Raw genomic sequence first — 24,168 nt, 5'->3', positions numbered from 1 at the left:
AAATAGTCAGATGGAAGCGATGCACAGGGCCAGATGTGTGGGGAGGGGCGTACCACTCTCCCAGCACCTTCTTGCCTTCACCAAACCAGAAGCTCTCTGAAAAGAGCGTAAAGCAATTGGCCTCCTGGGTTTTATGGAGGCTTCATTACATAATCATGCATGACTACGGTCTTTGGCCATTGGTGATTGAACTCAATCTCCAGCCCCCTTCCCTCCGCGGAAATCAGGGGGTGGGACTGAAAGTTCCAAACCTCTAATTACATGCTTGGTTCTCCTGGCAACCAGCCACTACCCTTGGGTGGAGTCCAAAACTCACCTCCTTAACAACAAAAGTCACCATCCTCACTCTCACCACTTAGGAAATGCTAAGGATTTGGGGAGCTGTGAGCCAGGAATTGTGGGTGAAGACCAAATAGTTTATAAATGACTATATCACTGTGGCTTCTTTTTATCCCCCCCCTTCTTCTGCCTCCACCCCCCACCCTGCACCCCCAACCCCCTACCCCCACCCCCACTCTGGTTCAAGCTGTTGTTTCTCAGTCTAGTTGTGTAGGACACAGCTCCCTGGCCCATGCTGGTATTATGACCCTTGCGCTCCCCCCGGGCTGAGGCAGTTGGTCACCGATCGGCCACTCACAGCAGCTCACGGCGAATCAACCAGAACACGGTAGCCCACAGCAGCCGGCAGCAGCTCATGCCAACCTCTGGCTGCTCACAGCCAGCTCCGGGGAGAGGTGTTGTTCACAATCTTAGCTGTAGAGGGCGTAGCTCACTGTGGGAATCCAACTGGTGACCGCGGAGTTAGGAGCACCGTGCTCCAACCACTGGAGCCACCAGGCCGGCCCTCACTGTGGCTTCTAGGCAATAGTATATATCATGTAGAAGAAGCAGAAGTGGGTTCTGGTGAGCGGTCTCTGCCACAGAGGGGTGGGCAATGGTCTCTGCCATAGTGGGGTGGGCACTCCCAGAGGAGGGCTGGGCAGACAACATGGAAGGTGTGCCCACACGCACCAACACCTCTGAGTCTAGAGAACATGCCTGACCACATTCTCGTCGATAATTCAGTTCCTGGAACAGCTGGGTGACCTCAAAGGACTTCTTCAGGAGTTGCTTTGGATGCCCACCATTATTTCTGGAAGGATCCTTCACTGCAGTTATACATGAAATATTTTACTTTGAAGCCTGCTTTTTTTCTGGGCTTATTGAGGTCACAGACCTGTAGAATTAGCATCTCTTCCTTGTGCAAGCTTCATTGCCAGGGGTCTCTCCCAGGTTTCCAGTCATCTTCTTAAGGAATATGTCCCCAAATTCAGGGATCTGGGAGCACCCCAATTTATCCCCTATTCATTTCCCATACCACATGAAGGTCTATGTTCAAATTAGATGTAAAATAAAACCCATGAGTTTACATAAACTCCCCTCACCCACTTATTTAATATTTGTTAAGCATCTATTGATCCACGCATAATGCTGGATACAATGTAATAAAAGAAACAGAAGATGGAGAATGCTTAGAATATGTTTTATTAAACGTTCAACAGCTGATAACAGTACGTTTCTCCCCACCCCATTGGATTTCCTTGTCTCTAGTGACATTTTAGGATACCTGGTCCCATAGCAGTTCAGAGAAAACTCAAGGTAGAATTCAGTCACTGCCTAGGTAAGAAAAAGTTAAATGTTAGCAACTTATGTTACTATTACAACTTATGTTACTATTACAAAATTTTAAGCCCTGAAAATTGGAATTGGGTCTGGTCCTGTCAACTGCATATTGCAGTGCTATTGTTTTTCCCCGTTACTTTGTTCTAAATCACCCCATCAGTCTGTAGTTATCACTGCCACTTGGGAGTCAAACACAAACGAATTCCTAGACTAGTAATTCTCAACTGGAGCATTTTAGTTCCCAGGTGGCAATGTCTGGAGACAGTTTTGGTTGTCATGATTGGTGGGAAGGTGTTACTGGCATCTAGTGGGCGGAGGCCAGGGATGCTGCTCAACATTCTACAGCACAGGATAGCTCCCCCACAACCAAGAATCATCCAGCCCTAAATGTCAGTAGTGCAGAACTTGAAAAATGGAGGCAAGAACATTTCATGTATCATCTCTGTCATTCTTACCTTCGAGAAATTTATCATTCAGGAGGCACAATTCACAAACACACACACCATCACTTGTGAAATGTAAGTCATGTCATACAGTCCATAATATAGTAAAGGAGATGGATTTCATTGAGGATTGGAATAAGAAAAGGTTTCTTCCTCATATACTGCTGCTGGTGGGAACATAAACTGGTGCAGCCACTATGGAAAACAGTACGGACGGTCCTCAAAAAGTTAAGAATAAGCTACCATATGACCCAGCAATCCCTCTTCTGGGTATCTAGCTGAAAATTTTGAAAACATTTATTTGTAAAGATATGGTCATTGCAGCACTATTCACAATAGCCAAGACATGGAAACAACCTAAGTGTCCTTGATGGATGATTGGATAAAGAAGATGTGGTACATGTATATAATAGAATGCTACTCAGCCATAGAAAAGATGAAATAGTGCCATTTGCAACAACCTGGATGGAAAAGGACAAGAACCATATGATTTCACTCCTATGTGGGATATAAAACAAAAAGCAATGAACGAACAAACAAAACAAAACTCATGGATACAGACAACAGAATGGTGGTTACTGAGGGGAAGGTGGTGGGGAGAGGATGGATGAAGAGTGTAAAAACAATCAAATATATGGTAACAGAAGGAAATTAGATTTTGGATCGTGAGCATGCAATAGAGTACATAGATGTTGAATGCCAATCTTAAACACCTGAAAATTATATAATGTTATCAACCAGTATTACCTCAACAAACTGAATTTTTAAAAAGAAAGAAAAGCGTTCCTGAAGGAGGTAGAATGCAAATGGATGAGAGAGGCAGGAAAAAAACGAAGGCAGCTTTCATATTGAGGTGGAGGTGTGGGGGGCAAGTACTGAATAGGGAGGTGCCAACCTGCAGCACCGAGAATATTTGGCTTGTTTATTGTCTTTTTGCAACTGTCTCCGACTGGAGAATAACAGCCACATTAGTGGAACTTAAACACAAAGATTTATCGACTGCCCAGGAAGGCTGTATTTTTCTTTCAGGAGCTCGTTCCTGGCAGCTGCTTTTTCCTGTCCCTGTGGTTTCAGCCACCCCCCCCCCCCCCCAGCCATCATACTTCCATTTCCAGTTCAAAGAGATGATTATTTTGTTTTTTAACGTGGGTTTTCTTTTGAATATATATTTGGAATATATTTTCTGTCATTTTATCTATTTGGAGAAAAGAGATGATTTCTCTTGAATTCACTCAATCTTTTTATTAGGGATGTGACCCTATAACATTTGTCTACAGTGTTTTCCCCAAAATAAGACCTAACCGGAAAATGAGCCCTAGCATGATTTCCCAGGATGCTCGTAATATAAAATAAGCCATAATGTGTCTTTTGGGGCAAAAATTAATATAAGACTCAGTCTTATTTACGGGGAAATACAGTTGGGCTTATTTTATATTACAAGCATCCTGAAAAATCATGCGAGGGCTTATTTTCCAATTAGGTCTTATTTTTGGGGAAACACAGTACTTACAAACCTGTTTAACAGAAAAGAGATTATACTGTACTCACTGAACTGCACACTGCTTTTTGCACAAGACACATATATCTTGGAGATCTTTTCATAACAGCACATAAAATATGCCTCATTTTAAAAAGTTGACTGCATATTACTTATTACATTCTATGGGTGTATCATAAATCACTGAAACAATCCTGATGGATTGATACCTTGTTCCCATTATAAACAATGGAATAGAAACAGTGGAATGGAAAACGAGGCATCAATATGCTAATGAACTTTTGTGAACGAATCTGTTTTATTTAAACTAGACACCAATTATTAGTATGTGAGCTCTTTGGAGTTTTGGCCTGGATGGTAGCAAAGAGCCAGTTCAAAGTGTCAATATGAAGAGGCAAGTGTGGACCCTGAGAAAGACAATACCTATTAGGAAGGGCTCCTGGTGGCTAACGGGAATCAAATTAAGAAAAAAAGCCTAGCAGCCATTTCTAAACAGGTGCCTTTCATGCAAGTTGTGCTTCAGGGAGAAGCCTGCACTGAACTGTCTGCCTGCACTGTGCTCCTGCCCTCTGAGCCAGCCCTTGTAAAGGACTTCCTGGAGTTGTATTTCAACCAATAATAGGACTGAGACTTTTCCTGTCTAGTAGGAGCTGTGCAGCTAAATCCCCATCAACATTTTCACTGAACAATCAGAGGGGCTCCATTCTGACCAATGGGAGTCCTCATTTGCATGAAGATGGACCAATCAGGGACCAGGGGCGGGGACTTCTGTCTATCTAAGTCAGCTCCCCTCTGGCTCTGAGAGTGCACTTTCCCCTTTCCCCTGAGACTGCAGCTTGTGTTTCCCTGGCTGGAAACATCAAATAAGCCTCAGCAGAGCAGGAAGCAGAGTGGAGCTGCCTCACTGTTGTGTTGCTTCACAATTCAGCTGTAACACTATCGAACTGTTCCTCAGCAGTGCTATTCTCATGTTCTCACAGCCGTGCTGTATCACCATTGAGCTGTTTGCATTGAATAGTTAGTTTTCTTCTTTACTGCATGTTGACACAACCAAGAAAACTGAGCCACTGGTTGCTTGCCACACACATTTATTCTCATTCAGCAAGTTAATAAACAATCAGTGAATTGACCCACAAAGTGACAATGAGAGCTAACAAAAGCTCTGTGCTACCTTATTCCCAGGATTTGGTCAGTCTTTTTTGGTCTCTTGCCACTGTTTGCTCCCGACTGCTTTGCGCATGGATGTTCTTTATCCTAAGCAGTGAAGGGAGTCATGGTGACTTCGTGGCATACATGAAATGGTCCAGTACATGCCGGAGAGACTCAGGGAGACTAATGCTGTTGTTTTCCAGTGTTTGCTGGCAGGCAGGAGTAAGCCATGAGAGCTTGTCTTCTCTGAGCATGGCAGCCTAATGAACTTGTAAATGTATTTACAGGTTTAAGGTCACATGTTTGCATACAAAATGCTCCTTTTCCTCTGTTCAGCCCATCACAGACAATAATCCAGGGTGATGGAATACATCACATCACCTTGAATTTATACATCAGATCACCATGTATTTATAAATTAGACGTATCACAATATCCCTGGGATAAATTCCTAGCAATGGAATTTTTAAATAAAAGGATTGCGCACATAGTAAATTTGTATAGTTAGTGCCAAGTTGTCCTCCTAAAAAAGTCTCCATTTTATGCAAGTTTACTTCTGTAAATTTGAAATTACATGATATAAAAATGCCATGTGATGCTCCCTAAATTTTAACTTTCGAAGGTAATCACAAAATTTTAAAGCCAGCTGGTGCAGTGAATCGTATACTCTGGTTATATTGCTACTGTGAAGAGGAGACATTGGAGCTGGTTAAGCAGAAAAAGGACACAATCCTTTGTCCACAACCCAAAATCACATACCAAAGCTCTTCAAATGAATTACGGTGACCCTTGGTTGCCATTTTAACATTTACTGTTGTTATAATTTTTAATTGTTTTTAAAATGTTGGTGGGTAACAAAGTCACCCATGCATTTATTAATTCTAGTGCTGAAAAACACACCTAAAATCTAACTTTGAAAAAGAATTTAGAAAGAGTAAAACAAAACGAATAAGGCCAAACCACCACTGTGATAAGCCATGCTGTTTTAGGAGCATTCACATTAGGACATGTTCAAGATGACACTAAGAAAAGAAAATTATTTTTAACCTGGGTTTATGAGTAGGTTTAAAAAGGTCATCAGGCAAAGAAAACTGGAAAGCACTGGTGACCTGACCACAAGCTCCTTCCCGGTGACAATGCACTGCTAAGCAGAGATGGTGGTGAGTTTTTGCATTGTAAGAATGCAATCCACTTTTTATATCTATTTATGTGGGAATTATTGAATTATGCAAATGTTGAGTGATGCAAGAGCTTCAGAAGCATAAAATGCAACAGAGAAGCCAGAGAGGGATTGTGAGCTGAATTAGTCAGGCAAGGTGGCAACATCTGGAAGAAGAAAATCCAAGCATTTCCCTCCTCATTAAAAAGGATTCCTAGATAAACAAACAAACAAAACAGAAATAGACTCATACATACAGGGAACAAACTGATGGTTGCTAGATGGGAGGGTGGTTGGGGGATGGGTGAGAAAGGTGAAGGGATTGGAAAGTACAAATGGGTAGTTACAAAATTTTCATGGGGATGTGAAATACAGTATGAGGAATATAATCAATAATATAGGAAAGATTATGTAAGGTGTCAGATGCATACTGGGCTTATCGGGGAGATCACTTCATAGGTTATATAAATGCCTAACGACTGCACTGCACACCTGAAACTAATACTGAATTTCAACTATAATACACACACACACACACACACACACACACACACACACAGTCACAGGATTTAAACTACAGCAAAGGGAATATAGCCAATAGTATTATAATAACTATGTACGGTATCAAATGGATAGCAGACTTGTTGGGGTTACCACTTTGTGAGGTATGTAAATATCTAATCATTATCTTGTTTTGTAAACCTGAAACTAAGAAAAATAGACTAACAAACAAACAAGCAAACAAAAAAGGATTCCTAGAAATTAATTGCACGTGGCATACAATACTGGAATCCAGGTCTAAAAAGTCTCCCATGTGCCCCTTTCTTTCTATGGAGCTAGAAGCCAAAATAGGGGAATGAGTCAGGACTCATTTTCACAGGAAAGATGACAGATGGTGGCATTTGTCCAATTCATACATGACTCTACATAGAGAGGGGCCATCCACAAGCAGCTCAGTTTTCTGTTCTTTGCCACAAAACAGTGACAAGATGAGTCCGAGGCTGTGGATGAACAGACACCGTGTGTCTTCTGTGGAAGGTTTCCAAGGACTTCTCCAATGCCTCCTACTAGGGGGAGACAACGTGGAGAAAAGCTGGTAAGAAATCAACACCTCAGAAACGAACTAAAAAGTGTAGCATGCTTGGAGCTGACAAGCTCGAATTTCTCTAAGCTCCAAAGTTGAATATCTAACTCTACAGCTCCACCCCCCCAATCCTATTATAGGCCGTCTTTTCATTAATTTTATCTTTTCACAATTATTTGCAGGGTGTTTCTTGTGTGCCAGGTGCAATGCTAAGCACTTAACATCCATGACCTCATTTAATTCTCATTATGAGATACTATTATCACCAGTGTAAGGATGAAGAAACTGAGGCACAGACAATATAAGTGGCTGGTGCAAGGTCACACAGCCTGGAAGTGGTGGAGTTAGGGTTTGAACCCCGGTGCTTTGGCTCCATTTAAACACAACAGTGAAAGATCACTGAAATGCTACAGTGGATTAATGAAGATTTTAAAGTTGAATGTGTGCTTTTTAGAATGTAAAGTGCTGATCAAAGATAGGGGATTATAATTATTGTTGAGGTATTATATATAATTGACTCTTGGTCATTAGGAATGAATAAAAAGTAGTGTTGCTATGGTTCAAAGGAGAGCAAAGTGCTTTGTGGACATTGTTTTGACCCTCGATCAATCACACATTTCAATGATGAATGAATTGAGGCTCAGAGAGGGCATAACTACTCACTCAGCATCTCCCAGAAAGAACCTGAAAGAGTCAAACTCTGATCTGGTGAACCCCAGAATCCATGCTATAGATTCTACTATGCAACATTTGGTGACCACACGTGTTTCATTTACACAGTTCAGGTTGACATATCCTTTGACCATTGGTGGTTTTGGCCAAAGGGATGACCAGTGACATATACTTTAAAAATACTGCAGTAGGACACAGTTGGCAGCCACTAAACAGAACTGTCTTCTATGTGAAACTGGGTGTCCTATGCTCAGCGGATCCCAGAAGTTATTGATCTGAAGGGATAAAGAATTCTGGTGACAACCAAGGAAAGTTGTCAACTTTTGGAGGAAAACAGACCTGGGTTTGAATTCCTCTAACTGGCTAAATAGCTTTAAGCAAGCCATTTGAGCTTTCCCAGCTTCAGTTTTTCTCACCCTTAAACACCAAATTTAGAACTCAACAAATTAAGTCCACCATTTCAGTGGGCCGGGCATTGCTCTAGGCAAAAGGAAAACAATAGTGGCCAAAACCGTGAAACTTACAGAGGGTGGAGATTGACCAAAAGCAAACACTTTGAAGTATTTGATATAAATATCCTACAATGACACACACATACAGAGCATGAAAATAGAATGTAGTGATAGACAGTGAGTGAGACTATCATAGAATGAGTGGTTAGGGAAAACCTTTCTAAGAGGTGATGTTACAGCTGAAGTGTGAACTGTAATGGCAGGGGGAGAAGAAAGGCCTGCAGGAAACCAGGTGGTGTGGTAGGCCTGAAACAGGACTGAGCTTGGGAAGGTCCGGGAATGAAAAGGAGCCAACATAACTGAGCAGGGTGTGGGGCCAGATTTCAGTGATGATAAGGAGGTTCAGTTTGGTTCTAAAAGTGATGGAGTAAAATAATCTGATTTGCATATTTAACTGCCACTCTGGCTGCTAAGTAAAGAATGGGAAAGGGAAGGAAGAAAGGGAGAGAAAAAGGGAGGGATGACAGAAAGAGAAAGAGAGAGAAAAACAAAGTATACCTCTTCTCTCTTCAGCTGCATAATGCAAAAGCAATATAATTTCTCTTTTCTTTCAGAGCAAGGAACCAGGAAGCTCCTGATAGCACAAGAGGTTGGGTTCAGACAAGTACACGGCATTGAAGAGAAGCTGGTCTTACCACTTTGGTGTGGGTAGTAGAGTGAGAGACCTCAGTGGTTTCGGTTTCAACCCCTTTCTGCATCCTCCTAAACCACTTCTTGTATTCCATTCGCACCTAAAAGTTTGAGGTATATAGAGCTCGTGTTACCTCCAGAGCTTGGTTCAGAAGAGAGGACCCTAAAATAGGAGACTAAAATTATAAATGCCAAGCCCTGCTCTTTACAGCTCTTTCTTTGGCTTTCTGTATAACCTTGGCCATGTTCATGTTGATTTATTTTATTTAAATTCAACTTCCTCAGTTGTAGAAAAGGTATTTACGAAATGTCAAGGGCCATTTATGTCAAGACTCTATATATGGCAATGATGGTGATGATGATGGTGATGTGATGATGGTGATGATGGTGATGATAATGAGGGTAATGATGAAATAATGAAGGTGGTGATGGTGACGGTGATGATGAAGTTCACCATTCATTGAAAACTGACTATGTTCAATGCACTTTATACACAATGTATCATTTAATCCCAACATAAATCCTATCAGGAAGGTGCTTCTCATACCCTCTATTAAAGATGAAGCAATTGAGGCTCTTGGAGGTATAGTGACTCATCTAAAGTCACACAGCCAGCATTCAAAACCTTGTCACTCTTACTCCAGACCCTGACACCGAACTACCCACTGTGATTCCATGCATTGCTTTCCTTTAACCTCCTTCACATGTTCTAAAAAAGACATTTGAATATTTAATACTCAACATTCATTCACCAAAACACTTAGGTTGTATTTTACTTCTGTGTGTGAAGACTGCCAAGCATTAAGGAGGCACTAACAGATGAAAGAGAAATTCACCAAGTGTTAGGATAATCTTTTTGCCACTTGCATCTTAATTGCTGGTAGTTCCACTCACGAGCAAAGGAACAAAGCCAGGAAAACCATTTGCATCCTTCTATAAAGAGTAACACTGTAATAATGACCTTCATTGAAATATGGTAGATGCCAAGCACGGTGCTAGGCGGTTTGTACTGAATTATCTCATTCAATTCTTAGCCCCGTGAGGCAGGTACTGCTACATCTTTGGATGAGAAAATCAAGGCTCAGAGAGAGAAGCAGCCTGCCCAAGTCCACACAGCAACCCACTCAGTGGAAAAACTGGGAATAGAGATGAAGTCTCTCTGAGTTTGTGGTAGATTTTGCCAAATATTCCAGCGCCCCTCCATGTACTGCACCTCACTACAGAAGGATTTTTCATCCTCTCTCAGATGAGTTCATATTTGGCCACTTGACTTGCTTTGCTTTGGCCAATGAAAAAGAGCTAAGCTACACTGTGCCATGATCGGCCTTCCTTCTGCCGTAAGAACACCTATGTTCTATGCATATGTAGGGGCTGTCCCTTCGGCCTACACCCCAGAAGGAACACAATGTGGCTCACACTACAGCTAGCAGCATGAGCAATAAATGAATCTTGGTTGTTGGAAGCCACTGAAATTAGAGGAGGAGAGGCTATTTGTTACTGCAGCATAATATACTTTATCCTGACATGCTATGAACTGAATTATATCCACCCCCCCCAAATTCATAATTAAATTTCTAACCCCCCAATGTGACTGTATTTGGAAATATGACCTTTATGCAAGTAATTAAGCTTAAATAGGTCATAGGGTAGAACCCTGATCCAATAGATTTAGTGTCTTTATAAAAAGAAACATAAAAGCTCTCTCTTACTCTCTCTCCCATGTGAGGACACAGTGAGAAGGTGACCGTCTTCCAGGTAACATGAGAACCCTCATCAGAACCCGACTGTAGTGGCACCCTGACCTCAGAATTCCAGGCTCCAGAATTATGAGAAGATCAATTTCTGTTGTCTAAGCCACACACACAGCCTCTGTTATTTTGTTACGGCAGCCCGAGCAGATGAATGCGTGCTCTTAAGAGATATGATCAACTGCTAAATTGTATTATGCTAATGAAACCCAGAACACAGCGCAAACCCAAGCAGCACCTAAATCTTCTCCGAATCAAAGCAACCTCAACATATAAAAGGTCAGAGAAGGATGAGAAATGAACAATATTCAATAAGGCTCAGAGACAAAATAATTAGCTTTACCTGGCGATTAAGGAGACAGTACACCACAAAGAGAAAAACCCCCTGCAGGACATTGATGGTGGTGAACAAGTAGGCAATGATTGATCTGACTGTCTCCCCAACTGCATCAACCATAAAATATCCAAGGCCCCATGGACAGCCCAGGATAAACAGCTGAGCAATGGCTTTAAATGTCATGACTCTGGAAAGGAAAAAAAGTAATATTAGCTACCGTTTATCATTGAAATTTCATGACAACCTCATGTGGTCAAGTGGCTCCCACAAAGTTACGTAGCTTGAGGATGAGGCAGAATCCATGTTTTCAATCACTGCCTCTGTGAATAACACTTTTTCCTACTCTTGGAAATGATTTTCCTGCAGTCTTTTACCTAGACTTATTGGAAGGTTTTTTGGAAAGTGCTTTCCAGAAATTTGTATTGAAAAATGTGGATGATGATGATATCATGATTTCAGAACATAACACAGCATTGGATTTCTTCAAACAAAAACTGTCTGGAATAGGTTTGTTGATGGCCATGGGCTGGGAGAGCTGGTGTGTGTGTGTGTGTGTGTGTGTGTGTGTGTGTGTGCGCGCGCACATGTGACTAGGTTTGGGGAAACACCGAGAAGGGTGACACACTGATCCTCCAGGATCAAAGAAATTGAGGCTAAGAGATGTTAGGTTGGTCTCCTAAGTAGACGAGATCAAAGCCAGGGTCTGAAGTTGGACAGAAATTCCTGTAAGTTTTGTCCACATGACTCACCAATGCAAGGTTCTTATCCACATTTGGGCAAGGTGAACACTTTGTCCTCTTGTCAATGGGGACGTTAGCAGTGCCCACACAGAGGTTGGAGTCATGGGCATTCAGTAAATAATCTTGGAAATGCCCAGCATCTACTAAGTTCCTATTATTAGTTGTTGTCATCATTATTTTTAATAATTTAGATCAGCAACAGTGAGACTTGAGTTTCCACAACCAAGGAGAATGGAGTCCAGAAGGGGGTGGGCTCTCAGAGGACAAAAGGATAATGTTGATACTCTTAGAATAAATTTTATATGAAGAGTATGCTGCACAACGGAGGCACCAAATGAATAGTTGTAGAATAAAGAGAGGAGGGAGTACCTTAAATCACCGTAGTTTTTGCTTGCTCTATAAGTTGTCCTTTATCTAGTACCAGGAAATTTTATATCATATTTTTGTGTGGGTTTTTCTTTCCCAGGCAGAGTGGTCCTGTAGGAAAATCTGTAAATACCACTGATTCTGGTACCTTCTTACCTGGTGTCCTGAATGGTGGAAACTTCTTTATTGAGGGATGAAAGTTTGTTTCTCAAAATCCACAGAATTTGGAAGTAGAATATCAAGTTTATCTGTGTAAACAACATAGAAAATTGAATTGGAATTTTTTTTTTTTTTTTGAGGCCATGTCATGCAACCCAACTAGACGTGGATCTAAGAATCTTTTCCCCAAAGATACAGGCTTCATAAGGATGGTGTGGACATATGCTCTGGTCTGAACTGCACACAGTATATAACCTGTGGCACTGGGTGCTTGATTAGGGTGATTATGTAATTATCACTCAAACCAAGACACCTTGAAAGTGAAAAGGTGCTATTAATATCTATACCAGGACAATGGATGTAAATGCAAAGTCTCTGGCCAGCAGGAAAACTTGTTACTCCATGCAGAGTAGATACTTGCTAAATATTTATTGAATAAATGAATGTAGAATTTTTAAAAGAATGCCCAGTAGAGGGTAACAATATACCAAAGCAACCAATGAGCTGAGGGGATGCCAGGGAAGGAGACATGCAGACAATATTTCCAGTAAGAGGGGTTGATCACATTAGGCTATATATATATTTTTTATCTTTATCTCATTTCCACTTTAACAGATAAGGAACACTCTCCCTATGCTTGGCCAACCCAGGACAGACACAATAATAAATAACCATCAATGGTCACCTACCAAGATAATGATGGCCACTGGCCCCATGAAGCTCCAGAGGAACCCTTCATCAAGCTTGAGCCAACAGCTGTTGAGAGAAAGATAAGGATTAACTGCTTATTTCTCAGCAGACAAAGGGCTTTAATTCAGGCTCCTGTAGCAAGATCTGAGCAGTGCCAAGAGCTATTTAGTTCAGACCTGGATTTTAAGTGGATTCGGACATGGGTGTTCATCTGACACAAGCCATGTGCTCTGAGCCTCAGTTTCCCCAAGTGTAAAAGAGGACCAACAGAATTATTGAAAAGATTAAATGATTACTGTGGCTGTCTACCAAGTCTTGAAGCCAGATAGGGTCAATCCTCTGGTTTTGTCCTTCTCCTTCGATATTGTGTTAGCTATTCTGGGTCTGTGCCTCTCCTGTAGACATTAGAATCAGTTTATCAGTATCTACAAAATAATTTCCTGGGATTTTGATTGTGAATGCATTGACTCTATAGGTCAAATTGAGAAGAAATATCTTCTTGACAATACGGAGTCTTCCTATCCATGAACATGGACTATCTCTTCATTTATTTGAATCTTCTTTGATTTCTTTCATCGAAGTTTTCCTCATATAGAAAAGATTAAGTGACATTACGTGCACAGTGTTTTTACACTGTTTTGATACAGTTCCTGGCAAAGAGTAAAGGCTCAATAAATGTAGGTGTCCTAATAATAATAACTACTATAATAAGAAAGAGAGTAAAAATAATAATTTAACAATCTATACAAATACCAATATTAATTAAGTATATTCCATGTAGCAAGGATTCTTTGGCCAAAAGAGTTTGCGTTCTGTCATGGCTTATGTTGGCAGAGGTAGTGTAACTTATTCTGAAAGGGGATCTGGCACGATGAAACTGGCAAAACTAACAAGCAACCGCCAACACTCAGTGGACTGAAAAGCTCCCATGCTTAGTTCTATTCCAAGGGTTGCAAACTATGGCCCACAGGACAAATCCACTCCACCTCTTGTTTTTATAAATACAGTTTTATTAAAACACAGCCACACTCATTCATTTACATATTGTCTATGACTTGGCTGCTTTCATATCACAAGGGCAATTTGAGGCATTGCCACAAAGACCTCATGGCCTGCAAAGATAAAATATGGTTACTATCTGGCCCTTTATAGAAAGTTTGCCAACCCCTGATCTACCCTATCATCTCCAGAATCATTCTGGCAGGACATAGGTTCAAATTTAGAGACAGGGCATCTTTTTGACTTCAAGAAGGACAGCCTCTTACATGATGTTTTAGCACACGCACACCTACTTCCTAACCCAAGTCCCATTGCCAAAATACTAACTTCTTCAACTAACTTTGCAGAGTTTTGCAAACTTCTTTAGTGAGGCAGCAAAACATGGCTATTAAGAACACTGTCTTGGGAATTCTGACTTACTCTCTTTTCAGATGTGACCTTGACAGAGTTTATTCGATGCACTAAGGCCCAGATGTCCTGTGCATGAGGTGATAAACAATGCCCACTTGATGAGAGATGAGATACTGCATATAGAAAGCACTATCGCTGATGCATCACAGGCCTTCGAGATTTGTCACTATTGTTATCCTTTACATTTTGAAGATTAACGTCAACCTGCTCAACCTACTCTTTCAGAATCCTGCAGAACACAGAGCCCATAGGTGCTTAATGTGGGGTCATGGATTTGCTTTTTTGCCCCTGAATTTCATGAAGTTGTGTTCAAAATTTTGTGTGCACATACATTTGTCTGGGGAAATAGGCCCTGGATGTCATCAAAATACTCAAAGAGACCCAACCCCCAAAATGCTGAGAACCACAGCTCTAGGCATTCCTAAGAGAATATAGAATTCAGGCTTAAGGAAGGACTGGTTTGAAGTATCATTCACAATAGGAAAATGGATTTTTAAAGAAACGTATTTTGATTTCAAATCATGTATTGGCTTGGACAACACTTCCACCTTAAACGCACTCATCATGCTTACTGAGAATGTGTTCCATAATTTTTGTGTCCTACGGATGCAGACACAGCCACAATCAGAGCTGGAATCCCATAGCCCAAAGGGTACATGAACCTCTTCTTGAATTTGCCTGTGCTGGTGTAGTTGGCCACCCTGAGGTTCCTGACGGTGAGGAAGAGGTGCAGCCCTTCGAAGAACATCCAGGTGAAGGCAGCCAGGTAGAGGTAGTGAAGCACACCTGCAATGACGGAGCACAGCACCTGCAGGGGAGAGAAGAGTTAGAAAGGTAGTGCTGATGTCGTTTATACCTGATTCTATCCTCAGCACTTACCATTTCCTGGATGCTGGAATTTCAATTCTAATACTTGTGACATTTTGCCTGGGGAAACACCTTTTCTGGGGGCTTTTCCTGGCTATGGAAGTTGGCTTACCCAATGCAGGGGAGCAGGCCAGACATGCCAAGGAATGAATGCCAGGGGAGCAGCCCTCAAATCCATGATGGATGAGTGTTGGTAAAGAAATACTTCATTGCTCTTGCGCTTTGGGTGAGTGTGATGGTTAATTTTATGTGTCAACTTGACTGGGCTAAAGGATGCCCAGATAGCAGTGAAATCTTATGTCTGGGTGTGTTTCTGGAAGGGATTGGCATTTGAATTAGTAGATGAGTAAAGAAGACAGCCCTCACCAATAAGAATGGGCATAATCCAATCCATGAAGAGCCTGAATAGAACAAAAAGATGGAGGAAGAAAGAATTTTCTCTCTGCTTGAGCTGGGATATCCATCTTCTGCAGCCCTCGGACATCAGCAGTCATCGTTTCAAAAAAAATTTATTTACAGAAACAGATGGTGAGTCAGAATTGGCCTGAGCACTGTCGTTAGCCAACATTAGCCCATTTTAAAATGCGGAAACTGTGGCCCAGAGAGGTTAAAATGTCACCCAAGATCACAGAGCTAGTAAAAAATAAAAATGACTTTGAAACCCAAAATGTCTGCAGAGACCATACTTACTCTTAACCATAGCACTCTGCTGCATTTTAGGAAAAATAATAGTGTTTTCATAATCCACTGGTTGTGAGACCATAGTATTTTAGGGTTAAAAGGAGCTTTGGAGAACATCTAGCTCCAATTATTCCTGGATGTGCTGACAATCATGATCATGATGAAAAGAAAAGCTCACATTGTCCTCTGCGTGATGAGTCCAGACTATGTTTGCTCTTACTAGAGCCCTATAATGAGGCCCCTGTTTTAGAGAAGAAGTTTAAAAAGGGGGAGTCACTTCAATAAGATCATATAATGAGTAGGATGGAGAATTGAGATTCAAGTGCAGACTATGTAGCAAAGACACTGTCCACCAAAAACTCAAACCTCCCTCCATGCCTCAATTCTAGAATACAGATTTGTCACAAGGACATGACTTCCCAGCCAGAGATTACATGTTCCGGCACTCTTGCGATTAGGTGTGACCATGTGATGGGAGTTCTAGCCAATGGAATGTGAGAGGAAGTAATAAGCACCACTTCCTGAGGTGGCCCATGTAAACCTCCCTCATGGGACTCCACAATGCTTTTTTTCTCTTTCCAGTTAACTAAAATCAAATGGACCCCAGGAAGACCTTGGAAGTTGTAGATGGGTGATAGAAGACCTTCCATCAGCCTGAGGTTGGAAGATAGACACTCTTTAAACCTGTTTTCTCATCCTTACTGATATATAAGGAAAAGTTAACTGTTCGTGTGATAAGCCACTGACATTTTGGAATTCATTTGTTACAGTAGGTATGGTAACCCTACCTATTACTGTCACGCTGACTCTTAATTGCTTTGCTAAATTGCCCCTCAGAAAGTACAGGTCTTGTCAAAGTTATACAGGAGGAGAGCTGAAATGAGAACTCTTGCTTTTTCTTCCTGCTAATTACTGTCTCTTTCCCCATCTTTCCTCCAGACAAAATGGGTAGATTTGTTTATGACAATGAAGTAATTTAGTTAAATCACCTACCTTAGGTTCAGTTTGCTTAAACCCCGTGAGGAAGACCAGGTCAGCCAGGAAGAGGCAGATGGAGAGCTGCAAGTGGAGGGAGGTGCCGATGTTCTGGATGGGTCGGCACAGGAGGAAGGTGAGGGCCGCCAGTAGGAGGCACAGTAGAGACAGGCTCAGCCCCACGTAGGTGATCACAGCCAGGGCGCCATCTGCCTATGAGTCATCAAAGGGAGGAATCTGTCATAGTCTCCAACTGTGCACTTACATTCCTGATGGGGAGTCAGATGAGCTTTCCAGTTCAGCCCCTCAGATCAGGGACTTAACCTCTCTGAGATGTGGTGTCCCCATCTTCAACATGGGGACATAAGCTCATTTACCACACAGGGCTGTTGAAAAACTGAAACCACTAGATTAGTGCTGTCCAATAGAAATATGCGAGCCATGTGTAATTTAAATTTTCTAGTAGCCATATTTCTAAAATGTAAAAAGAAACTGGTCAAATTATTTTAATAGTTTATGTTCAAAGTATTTTTAGTTCAACATGTTGGATATAATATAGTCAACATAATAACATAATAAAAATGTAATCTATTCAAATTACAATAAATGTAAAACAATTATCAATGAGATATACGATATTCTTTTTTTCCCATATTAAGCCTTTGAAATCCAGTGGATATTTTACATTTACAACACGGCTCAATTCAGATGTTATATTTTCAGTGGTGAAAGTGAAAGGTAGTCCTACTGAAAAATAAAGTTGTATTTGATAGGAAAATGTTTTACACTGCTTCTTCCCTTAAATAAATTAAAATTAAATAAAATTAAGAATTTTGTTTTTCAGTCACACTAGCCACATTTCAAATGCTCAGTAGCCAGCCATATGTGGCTGGTGATCCTGTTGGATGACATAGCACTCAAAATTAGTCTCCAGGAATGCTAGGATTTCTTTATCTGCCTTGTTGTTCCCTGATGCATTTGCAGTGCCTAGAATAGCACCTGACATATGGAAGCACTCATATTTGAATGATTAAAATGAGGCCCTACATTTAAGTATGCAACATAGACGTTGTCATACAGTAACTATTCAATAAATGGGAACCAAAAAGGGGAGAAAGTTAGATAATTTTTTTTTAATTTGAATTATCCTAGACGTGGTCAGGACTTGGGAGTTTCAGGGGGCTGTGCTTTTCATTGGTGTCAGTCAGTTGCCTTCCTCTGGTCTGACCAGAAGCTTTAGCTGTAACTCTCTCTTGCAGAGGGACAAATGCTTTTGATCCCAGATCACCTTGGACATTTCCACTATAGGGGTTGATAACCCAACTTCCCAATGTCTGAGGGCTTCCTCCCTTAGCTTGAGCGCATTCTGCCCATGCCCATGGAAGTGTCAGAGAATTGATTGTCCCCTGGATGCAGCTTTCAACTAATGACTAAAGGGAGGTGGTGTATAAATACCCCAGCTTTCTCGCTATTCAGTTAGAGTGAATTACATTGACTCTCAGAAACCTTCAGAGGGAATTAAGCTCCAGTTACACATGGGGTAACTGGCTTGATAACGCTCTCTGCATAGCTCCTGTCCTTTTCCCATTTCACTTCCCTAGTCCCCTGCTGGTGCTTCCTAGAACTACCTCTCAAGTAAGCTACTTCCTCTTGACTCCTTATCTTAGTCTTTTTCTAAGACACAGAGAGGATGACCTCACAATTTCCTGGACACACTCAGATTCACAGGAGGGGACCATGAATCTTGGTACCTTAGGAGCAAGAGCCATGAGGACAGCAAAGCTGGAAAGGTGGAAGCACTTGCATTTGGTGTAAGAATCATTGCTGGCTACGTGAGTGCAGCCCTCTGTTGACCAGCTGCCTCCATCCTCCGATCCTTCCCAGTGGACACACAAATGTTTTGCTCTCACACCACCAGGCTGAAAAGAGAGTAGCATGAAAGTGGTTCTCTTTCTGGTTTTATTATTTCAACTTCATAAGTTGGTTGAGGATGCACAGGGTTGGAAACTGGGGTTAGAAAACCCCATCGTCTGGAACACTTATGGGGAAGAGTTTTATACCACACTTGTTATGGGCTTTATTCTTTATTGATTCTGACCTGCTCTGGTCATCTCAGAGCCCCAGGAATTGACCTTTATGAAATGCTTTACCCAGCTGCTTGTCACTGGAAAAACCAATGAGAGGAACAGGCGAGATATCATTGAATGAGAGCAGATGGAGGCCAGGTATTTCTTCCAGACACCTTTTCTGCTGCTGGCTATTTCCCTCTTTAGTAGGGCAATCCCTCCTCCATGCCTCCAGCCTTCACTGGGCTTGATAATGCTCATGCCTCCACTGCCTTTTTAGGCTTAAATGTGATAATAGCTTCTCTGGATGCCTCAATATTTCTTGTAGATTCTCTTAATCCTGAATGATCAGAGCTGGATTTGGTTCCCTGCCAGGACCCTGATAATACTGCCCTTTCAGGTAACGCATACAGAACCAGCCCTGGGTTTTGCTCACCTGAGTATGTTTGAAGGTCAGGAACACAGGATTAGACAGATAGACTTTTTCCTTCATACCAATGGTGCCACTCACAACATGAGAGTTCAGCTTCACTTCCATTGCTCCTCTTGTATTACTAAAAAAGGATCCATTCAGAATATCCCCAAGAGACCGATAAGCGATAAGTGCAACCACACTCTTATCTGAAAACAAAAACAAACAAACAAAAAAAACAGAAGGGAAATCATTTTATAGGGGGTCTACAGTTTGGTGAATTGGAATTGAAAATTTTGCAAGTCCCCACCCCTTGGCCCAGTCACCTAGAAATGAGACAACAGAACCTAGAATTTGAAGGTGAAGAAACTCTATCTTACACACAGTACCTCCTGTGTTTCCTTTGAAAGCATCAGTGCAGTTCAGATCCATTGTGTTATTTCCAGCTTCCAAAACAGTCTTCTCACTTGTCTCATTGCACCTCTTGGTTTCATACACTGGAAACATTGAGAAAGTGAGTCCTGTTCGCCTCACTTCTAATACCTAAAGAAGTTGGCTGAGGTTCTCCCTTCTTTGAAAGACCCCCTAGTGGTGATTTCATTTTCTGCATGCAAGGTAGACCAGATGGTGTTCCCCTTCATGTCTCTTCCTGGTGAGGATGAAATGGTCAAAATGACCTGAGCAACACACACTGGCCGCCCAACTCAGAGGGAGAGAGGAGATAGTCATGCTTTCTAGAGCAGGAACTAGGACAAGCAAACTCAACCTTTACCGTAGAATATTTAAAGGGCAAACTAATTTAAATAGTACGTGCTGGAGAAGCTTAACATTTAAGATTCCCAAGGAAATAGTCACCTGGGAGCAGATCTTCTGTATTTGGGAAGAATCCCTTAAGTGACCTCTCTCCATGTTATATAAACACAATGTCTGACAAATGATAACCCTCATAAAATTCCTTGGTCATAAGGAAAATACTCAGTGTTTCTTACCTATATCAAGCACAGGATCTTCATGCTTTCCTGGAGAAACAAAACTCTCATTCAAAATGCTTGACTCCATGCTTTGAAGTAGTTGGGTAGCCTTTTTTGCAATGTACTCTTTGCTTCCATTGTTCTTTAGAGTTATCTTTCAAAGAAATAAAGCTAATTAGGTAGACTTATGAAAACTTAAGGAAGCAGGAAGATACATAAGTGGTTTGGTGAACCCAGGAGACAATATCATTTATTAAGGTGCTACCAGGCTCTGTGCTATCAGCCTGATAGCGTTTTCTCATTTATCACACACATCCCTGTAAAGGTGTATCCTTAGCTCCATTGTATTTGTGAGAACATATTTGTAAATGTAAATGGATTAAATGCTCCAACCAAAAGACAAATGGATAAAGAATATGGGATCCATACATACAATGGAATATTACTTGGCCATAAAAAGAATAAAATCTTACCATTTGTGGCAACATGCACGGACCTAGAGGATATTATGCTAAGTGAAGGCTTAAAGGATGGGATATCTGGAATCTACAGAGTGCCTATGGAGGCAGATAGGGAGTCGGAGGTGGTGAGTGGGTGGAATGAGGCTCTAAATGCTTGATGCAAGTGTTTGAATGACCGCTGATGTATTAAACCTTTTCTCAGGGTTTCTTAATTTTCTTAAATGACATTTGACACCAGATAATGGTTGTGGGAGGCTGTCCTGGGCTTTATAAGATGTTTAGCAGCATTCCTGGTCTCCACACACTAGATGCCAGTAGCATCCTAGTTTTGCCAACCAAAAATGTCCCCAGACATTGCCCCAGACATCGTGCCCTGGGACAGAGGACAAAAGTCACTCCTGCATGAGAACTGCTGTATTCTAAAAGTCATAGGGTGCTGTGGTAGTATTTGAACAGGAGAATGCCATGCTAAGACTAATCAGCTATTTCCCAAACCTGGCTTCACCTTACTCACCCAAATCTGTGTCTGCTCACCAGTGTTCTCTGGAAAGAAAAGGAGTTGTTTAATCGAATGTGGGAGATAACGCACCCTGGTTCATGTCTTATCTTCCAAGTACCCTCATATTGGGTTTTTCCCTGATGCTTCCACACCCTATCCTAGTTTCCCTCTAAGGAGTCCCAGATATCTCCTACAGGAGAATAAAAGGGAATCAGGATGGGGCTTCCAGTTCAATCATTCAGCCAATAGTATTTATTGAGCAACTACTAAAAGCCAGACACAATGCTAAACCTTATGTCTGGAGGTTGACAAAGAAACAAAGGGAATTCCCTCATAGAGTTTGCAGTCTGGTGGGAAAATCACTAAGCCAATAATGACAAATAAATAATTAAGCGATTGCAAGTTTCCAAGATGTTAATAAATAGAACAAGATGACGGGAGTATACAGAAGAGGCCGCAGCATACTAGGGGTGCAGAGAAGGCTCCACAAAAGAATAGGCATTAATTGAGCTCATAATATAGAAACAGCAATAATACCTGCCATTGTTTACATAGCACAATGTACAAAGTGCTTTTGTACACATTATCTCATTTAAAGGAACACAGAAGTTTCTAGAACAGAGTTACGTAGCATAATAGCTAATATTAATTGAGCCTTCCTAGGTGCCTAGCATTGCACCAAATATTTTACATGGCTTAATAATCATAGTTAAAGCATATCAGTTTCCTCAGGCTGCTGTAACAAAGTTCCACAAACTGCGTGGCTTAAAACAATGGGAATTTATTCTCTCATGGTTCTGAAAACTAAAAGTTCAAAATCAAGTTGTCAGCAGGGCCATGGTCCCTCTGAAGGCCTTAGGGAAGGTCCTTCTGCTTCTAGCTTTTTTGATGTCCCTTGGCTTACGGCAGCATGACTCCAATCTATGTTTCTGTCTTTACATGTCCCTCTGTGTGTGTGTCCCTATGTCCAAATTCCCCTCTTTTTATAGGGACACCAGTCATATTGGATTGAGGACCCACCCTAATCTAACATGTCCTGATCTTGATTTGGTTATATCTGCAAAGACTCTATTTCCAAATAAGATCACATTCACAGGTTCCATGAGTGGACATGAATCTGGGGGGATGTTATTGCACCCAGTAGGGGAGGTAAGTAGGTTCTGAAATGACTGTCAGCGATCCCTGCCTCACATCCCTTTATTCACCCCTTGTGTGTGAATTCATTCCTCCCGCTGACTGGACTCAACTCAGTGACTCATTTCTAGTCAATAGAATACAGCAGCAGTGAAAGGATGTCACTTCTGAGGCTAGGTTATGAAGGTCTATGATTTCGGTTTTGTTCACACTCTCTTTCTGGCTATTCTCATGTGCTTGCGATAAAGATGAGCTGGAACTATAAGCGAACATAAGCAGCCAGGAGGGTCTATAGGAGGAGCTAGGGCTCATGGGAGTTCTCACGTTCTGCATAATCGTGAGAATCCTACATGTGGGAACCCAACAGGAAGAACTGTCTGTTATAATAAAGGCTATGGTTCTCACTTCCTTTTCTAGTCTATAAATACCCCTCCATCTTGGCACACAGCCCAGAGTGTGTATGTGACTTGCCATGTCTACATGCACCGGGTTGCAACCTTTTCTTTTCCCCAAATAAATCCTTTTTGGTGACAAAACACCTAATTGATATTATTTTTCATTCAACACTTGTTATAATAAAGCATTCTAGAGGCCGATGTAGCTAAGAACGGAGGGCAGCCTCTCATGAGTCACCAGAAAGGAAATGAGGCCTTCAGTCCAATAGCTTTCAAAGAGCTGAATCCTGCCAGCCATCATGTGAGTGAGCTTGGAAGCAGACAAACCTTCAGATAAAACTGCATGCCTGACCAGTACTCTGATTATAGCTGTAAGAAACCCTGAAGCAGAGGACCAGGTCAGCCATGCCTCAATTCCTGGCCTACACAGACCACGAGATAATAAATATGTGTTGTTTTAAGTCACTTACATTAGGGTTATTTGTTATGCAACAACACGTAATTAATCCGGTCAGTGCTACTATACTTCCCACTCACAGATGAGGCATATAGAAGCTAGTCATTACCCAAAAGTCAGCTGGTAAGTGGTAGTGCTGAAATCAAATCCAACTGTCTAACTCAAAACACGAAATTTTACTAGGGATGAACAAATAAGTCAATAGGTTGTGGAAAGTGAGAATCAAGTTTTTCAATGTTGAAGAAAGAAGTCACAAAGGAAAGAGGGAAGGCTAGATCAAACCCTGGTGTTGGATTTGAATTGGAGCTATTGGTAAGAACTGATGGGTTTTAGTATATAGAGAGATAGATAGGCGTAGAAATGGGATTTACAGTGAGTGAGAGAGAATCAAGTAGAGAAGTAGAGAATCAAGTAGAGAAGTCGAGAATCAAGTAGAGAAGTCCAGTAGAAAATCAAAGATGTCATTTTGGAAGCCAGGGAAAGAGGCAGGGCCGTCTAGATGGTGACCGATCCCATGGGCTTGAATAAGATCTCTTGGGAAAAGATTACTAAGGACAACAAGGGGATGAAGGACCAGGGGAGGGTGGGATCTCTGCTCTCTTCCCCTGGCCTGACATTGGTGGGACTCTCAGTCTTCCCCACCCCCTGCTCGAGCTTAGTGGAAAGAGTAGTGGAGGTTCTTACGGTAGCAGTCGGAATGATTCACTTTAAAGAAACTAGCCAGCCAATTGATGACAGGAATATTTGAGACACAGATGCAGTAGTATCTTCCGATTTCATTTACACAATATGATTGCAGCTTGCACTTTGCAAGCCCGGCGTTACACTCATCAATATCTGGAAACCAAGAGAAAATGCCGCTTTTCATTGTCGTAGAACAACACCGTTTTCCATGGCCCATAGATCTCACCATCCTTCATAAATGTACCCAGAACAGCACCCACTCTTGGATAAGATGACTCGATATGATGATAGTTCTCCTTCAGTGAAT

At 41.6% G+C, this 24,168-nt stretch overlaps 1 protein-coding gene across 2 annotated transcripts in view; it reads right to left on the bottom strand.

Annotated features, from left to right (window-relative positions):
• Positions 1 to 1,508: 1,508 nt before the first annotated feature.
• Positions 1,509 to 24,168, bottom strand: part of LOC109434058 (adhesion G protein-coupled receptor E4) — a 49,320-nt gene continuing 26,660 nt past the window's right edge. Inside the window, exons 5-17 of one of the 2 annotated variants that reach the window (XM_019710742.2) lie at positions 23,862 to 24,014; positions 21,207 to 21,235; positions 20,250 to 20,385; positions 19,650 to 19,757; positions 19,285 to 19,469; positions 18,534 to 18,701; positions 16,801 to 16,995; positions 14,832 to 15,067; positions 12,849 to 12,915; positions 12,157 to 12,248; positions 10,901 to 11,081; positions 8,815 to 8,910; positions 1,509 to 6,978 (exon numbers count right to left, since the gene is read on the bottom strand). In XM_019710742.2, coding sequence (XP_019566301.2) covers positions 6,976 to 6,978; positions 8,815 to 8,910; positions 10,901 to 11,081; positions 12,157 to 12,248; positions 12,849 to 12,915; positions 14,832 to 15,067; positions 16,801 to 16,995; positions 18,534 to 18,701; positions 19,285 to 19,469; positions 19,650 to 19,757; positions 20,250 to 20,385; positions 21,207 to 21,235; positions 23,862 to 24,014 — 1,649 coding nt within the window. In that variant the 3' untranslated portion in view covers positions 1,509 to 6,975. The remainder of the gene's footprint in view (positions 6,979 to 8,814; positions 8,911 to 10,900; positions 11,082 to 12,156; positions 12,249 to 12,848; positions 12,916 to 14,831; positions 15,068 to 16,800; positions 16,996 to 18,533; positions 18,702 to 19,284; positions 19,470 to 19,649; positions 19,758 to 20,249; positions 20,386 to 21,206; positions 21,236 to 23,861; positions 24,015 to 24,168) is intronic. The other variant, XM_019710740.2, reaches the window with a different exon arrangement.

Source organism: Rhinolophus sinicus, linkage group LG07 (genome assembly GCF_036562045.2).
Source record: "Rhinolophus sinicus isolate RSC01 linkage group LG07, ASM3656204v1, whole genome shotgun sequence".
NCBI lineage: Eukaryota > Metazoa > Chordata > Mammalia > Chiroptera > Rhinolophidae > Rhinolophus > Rhinolophus sinicus.
The sequence above is the reverse complement of the archived record's forward strand: the minus strand, read 5'-3'. Positions and strand labels throughout refer to the sequence as shown.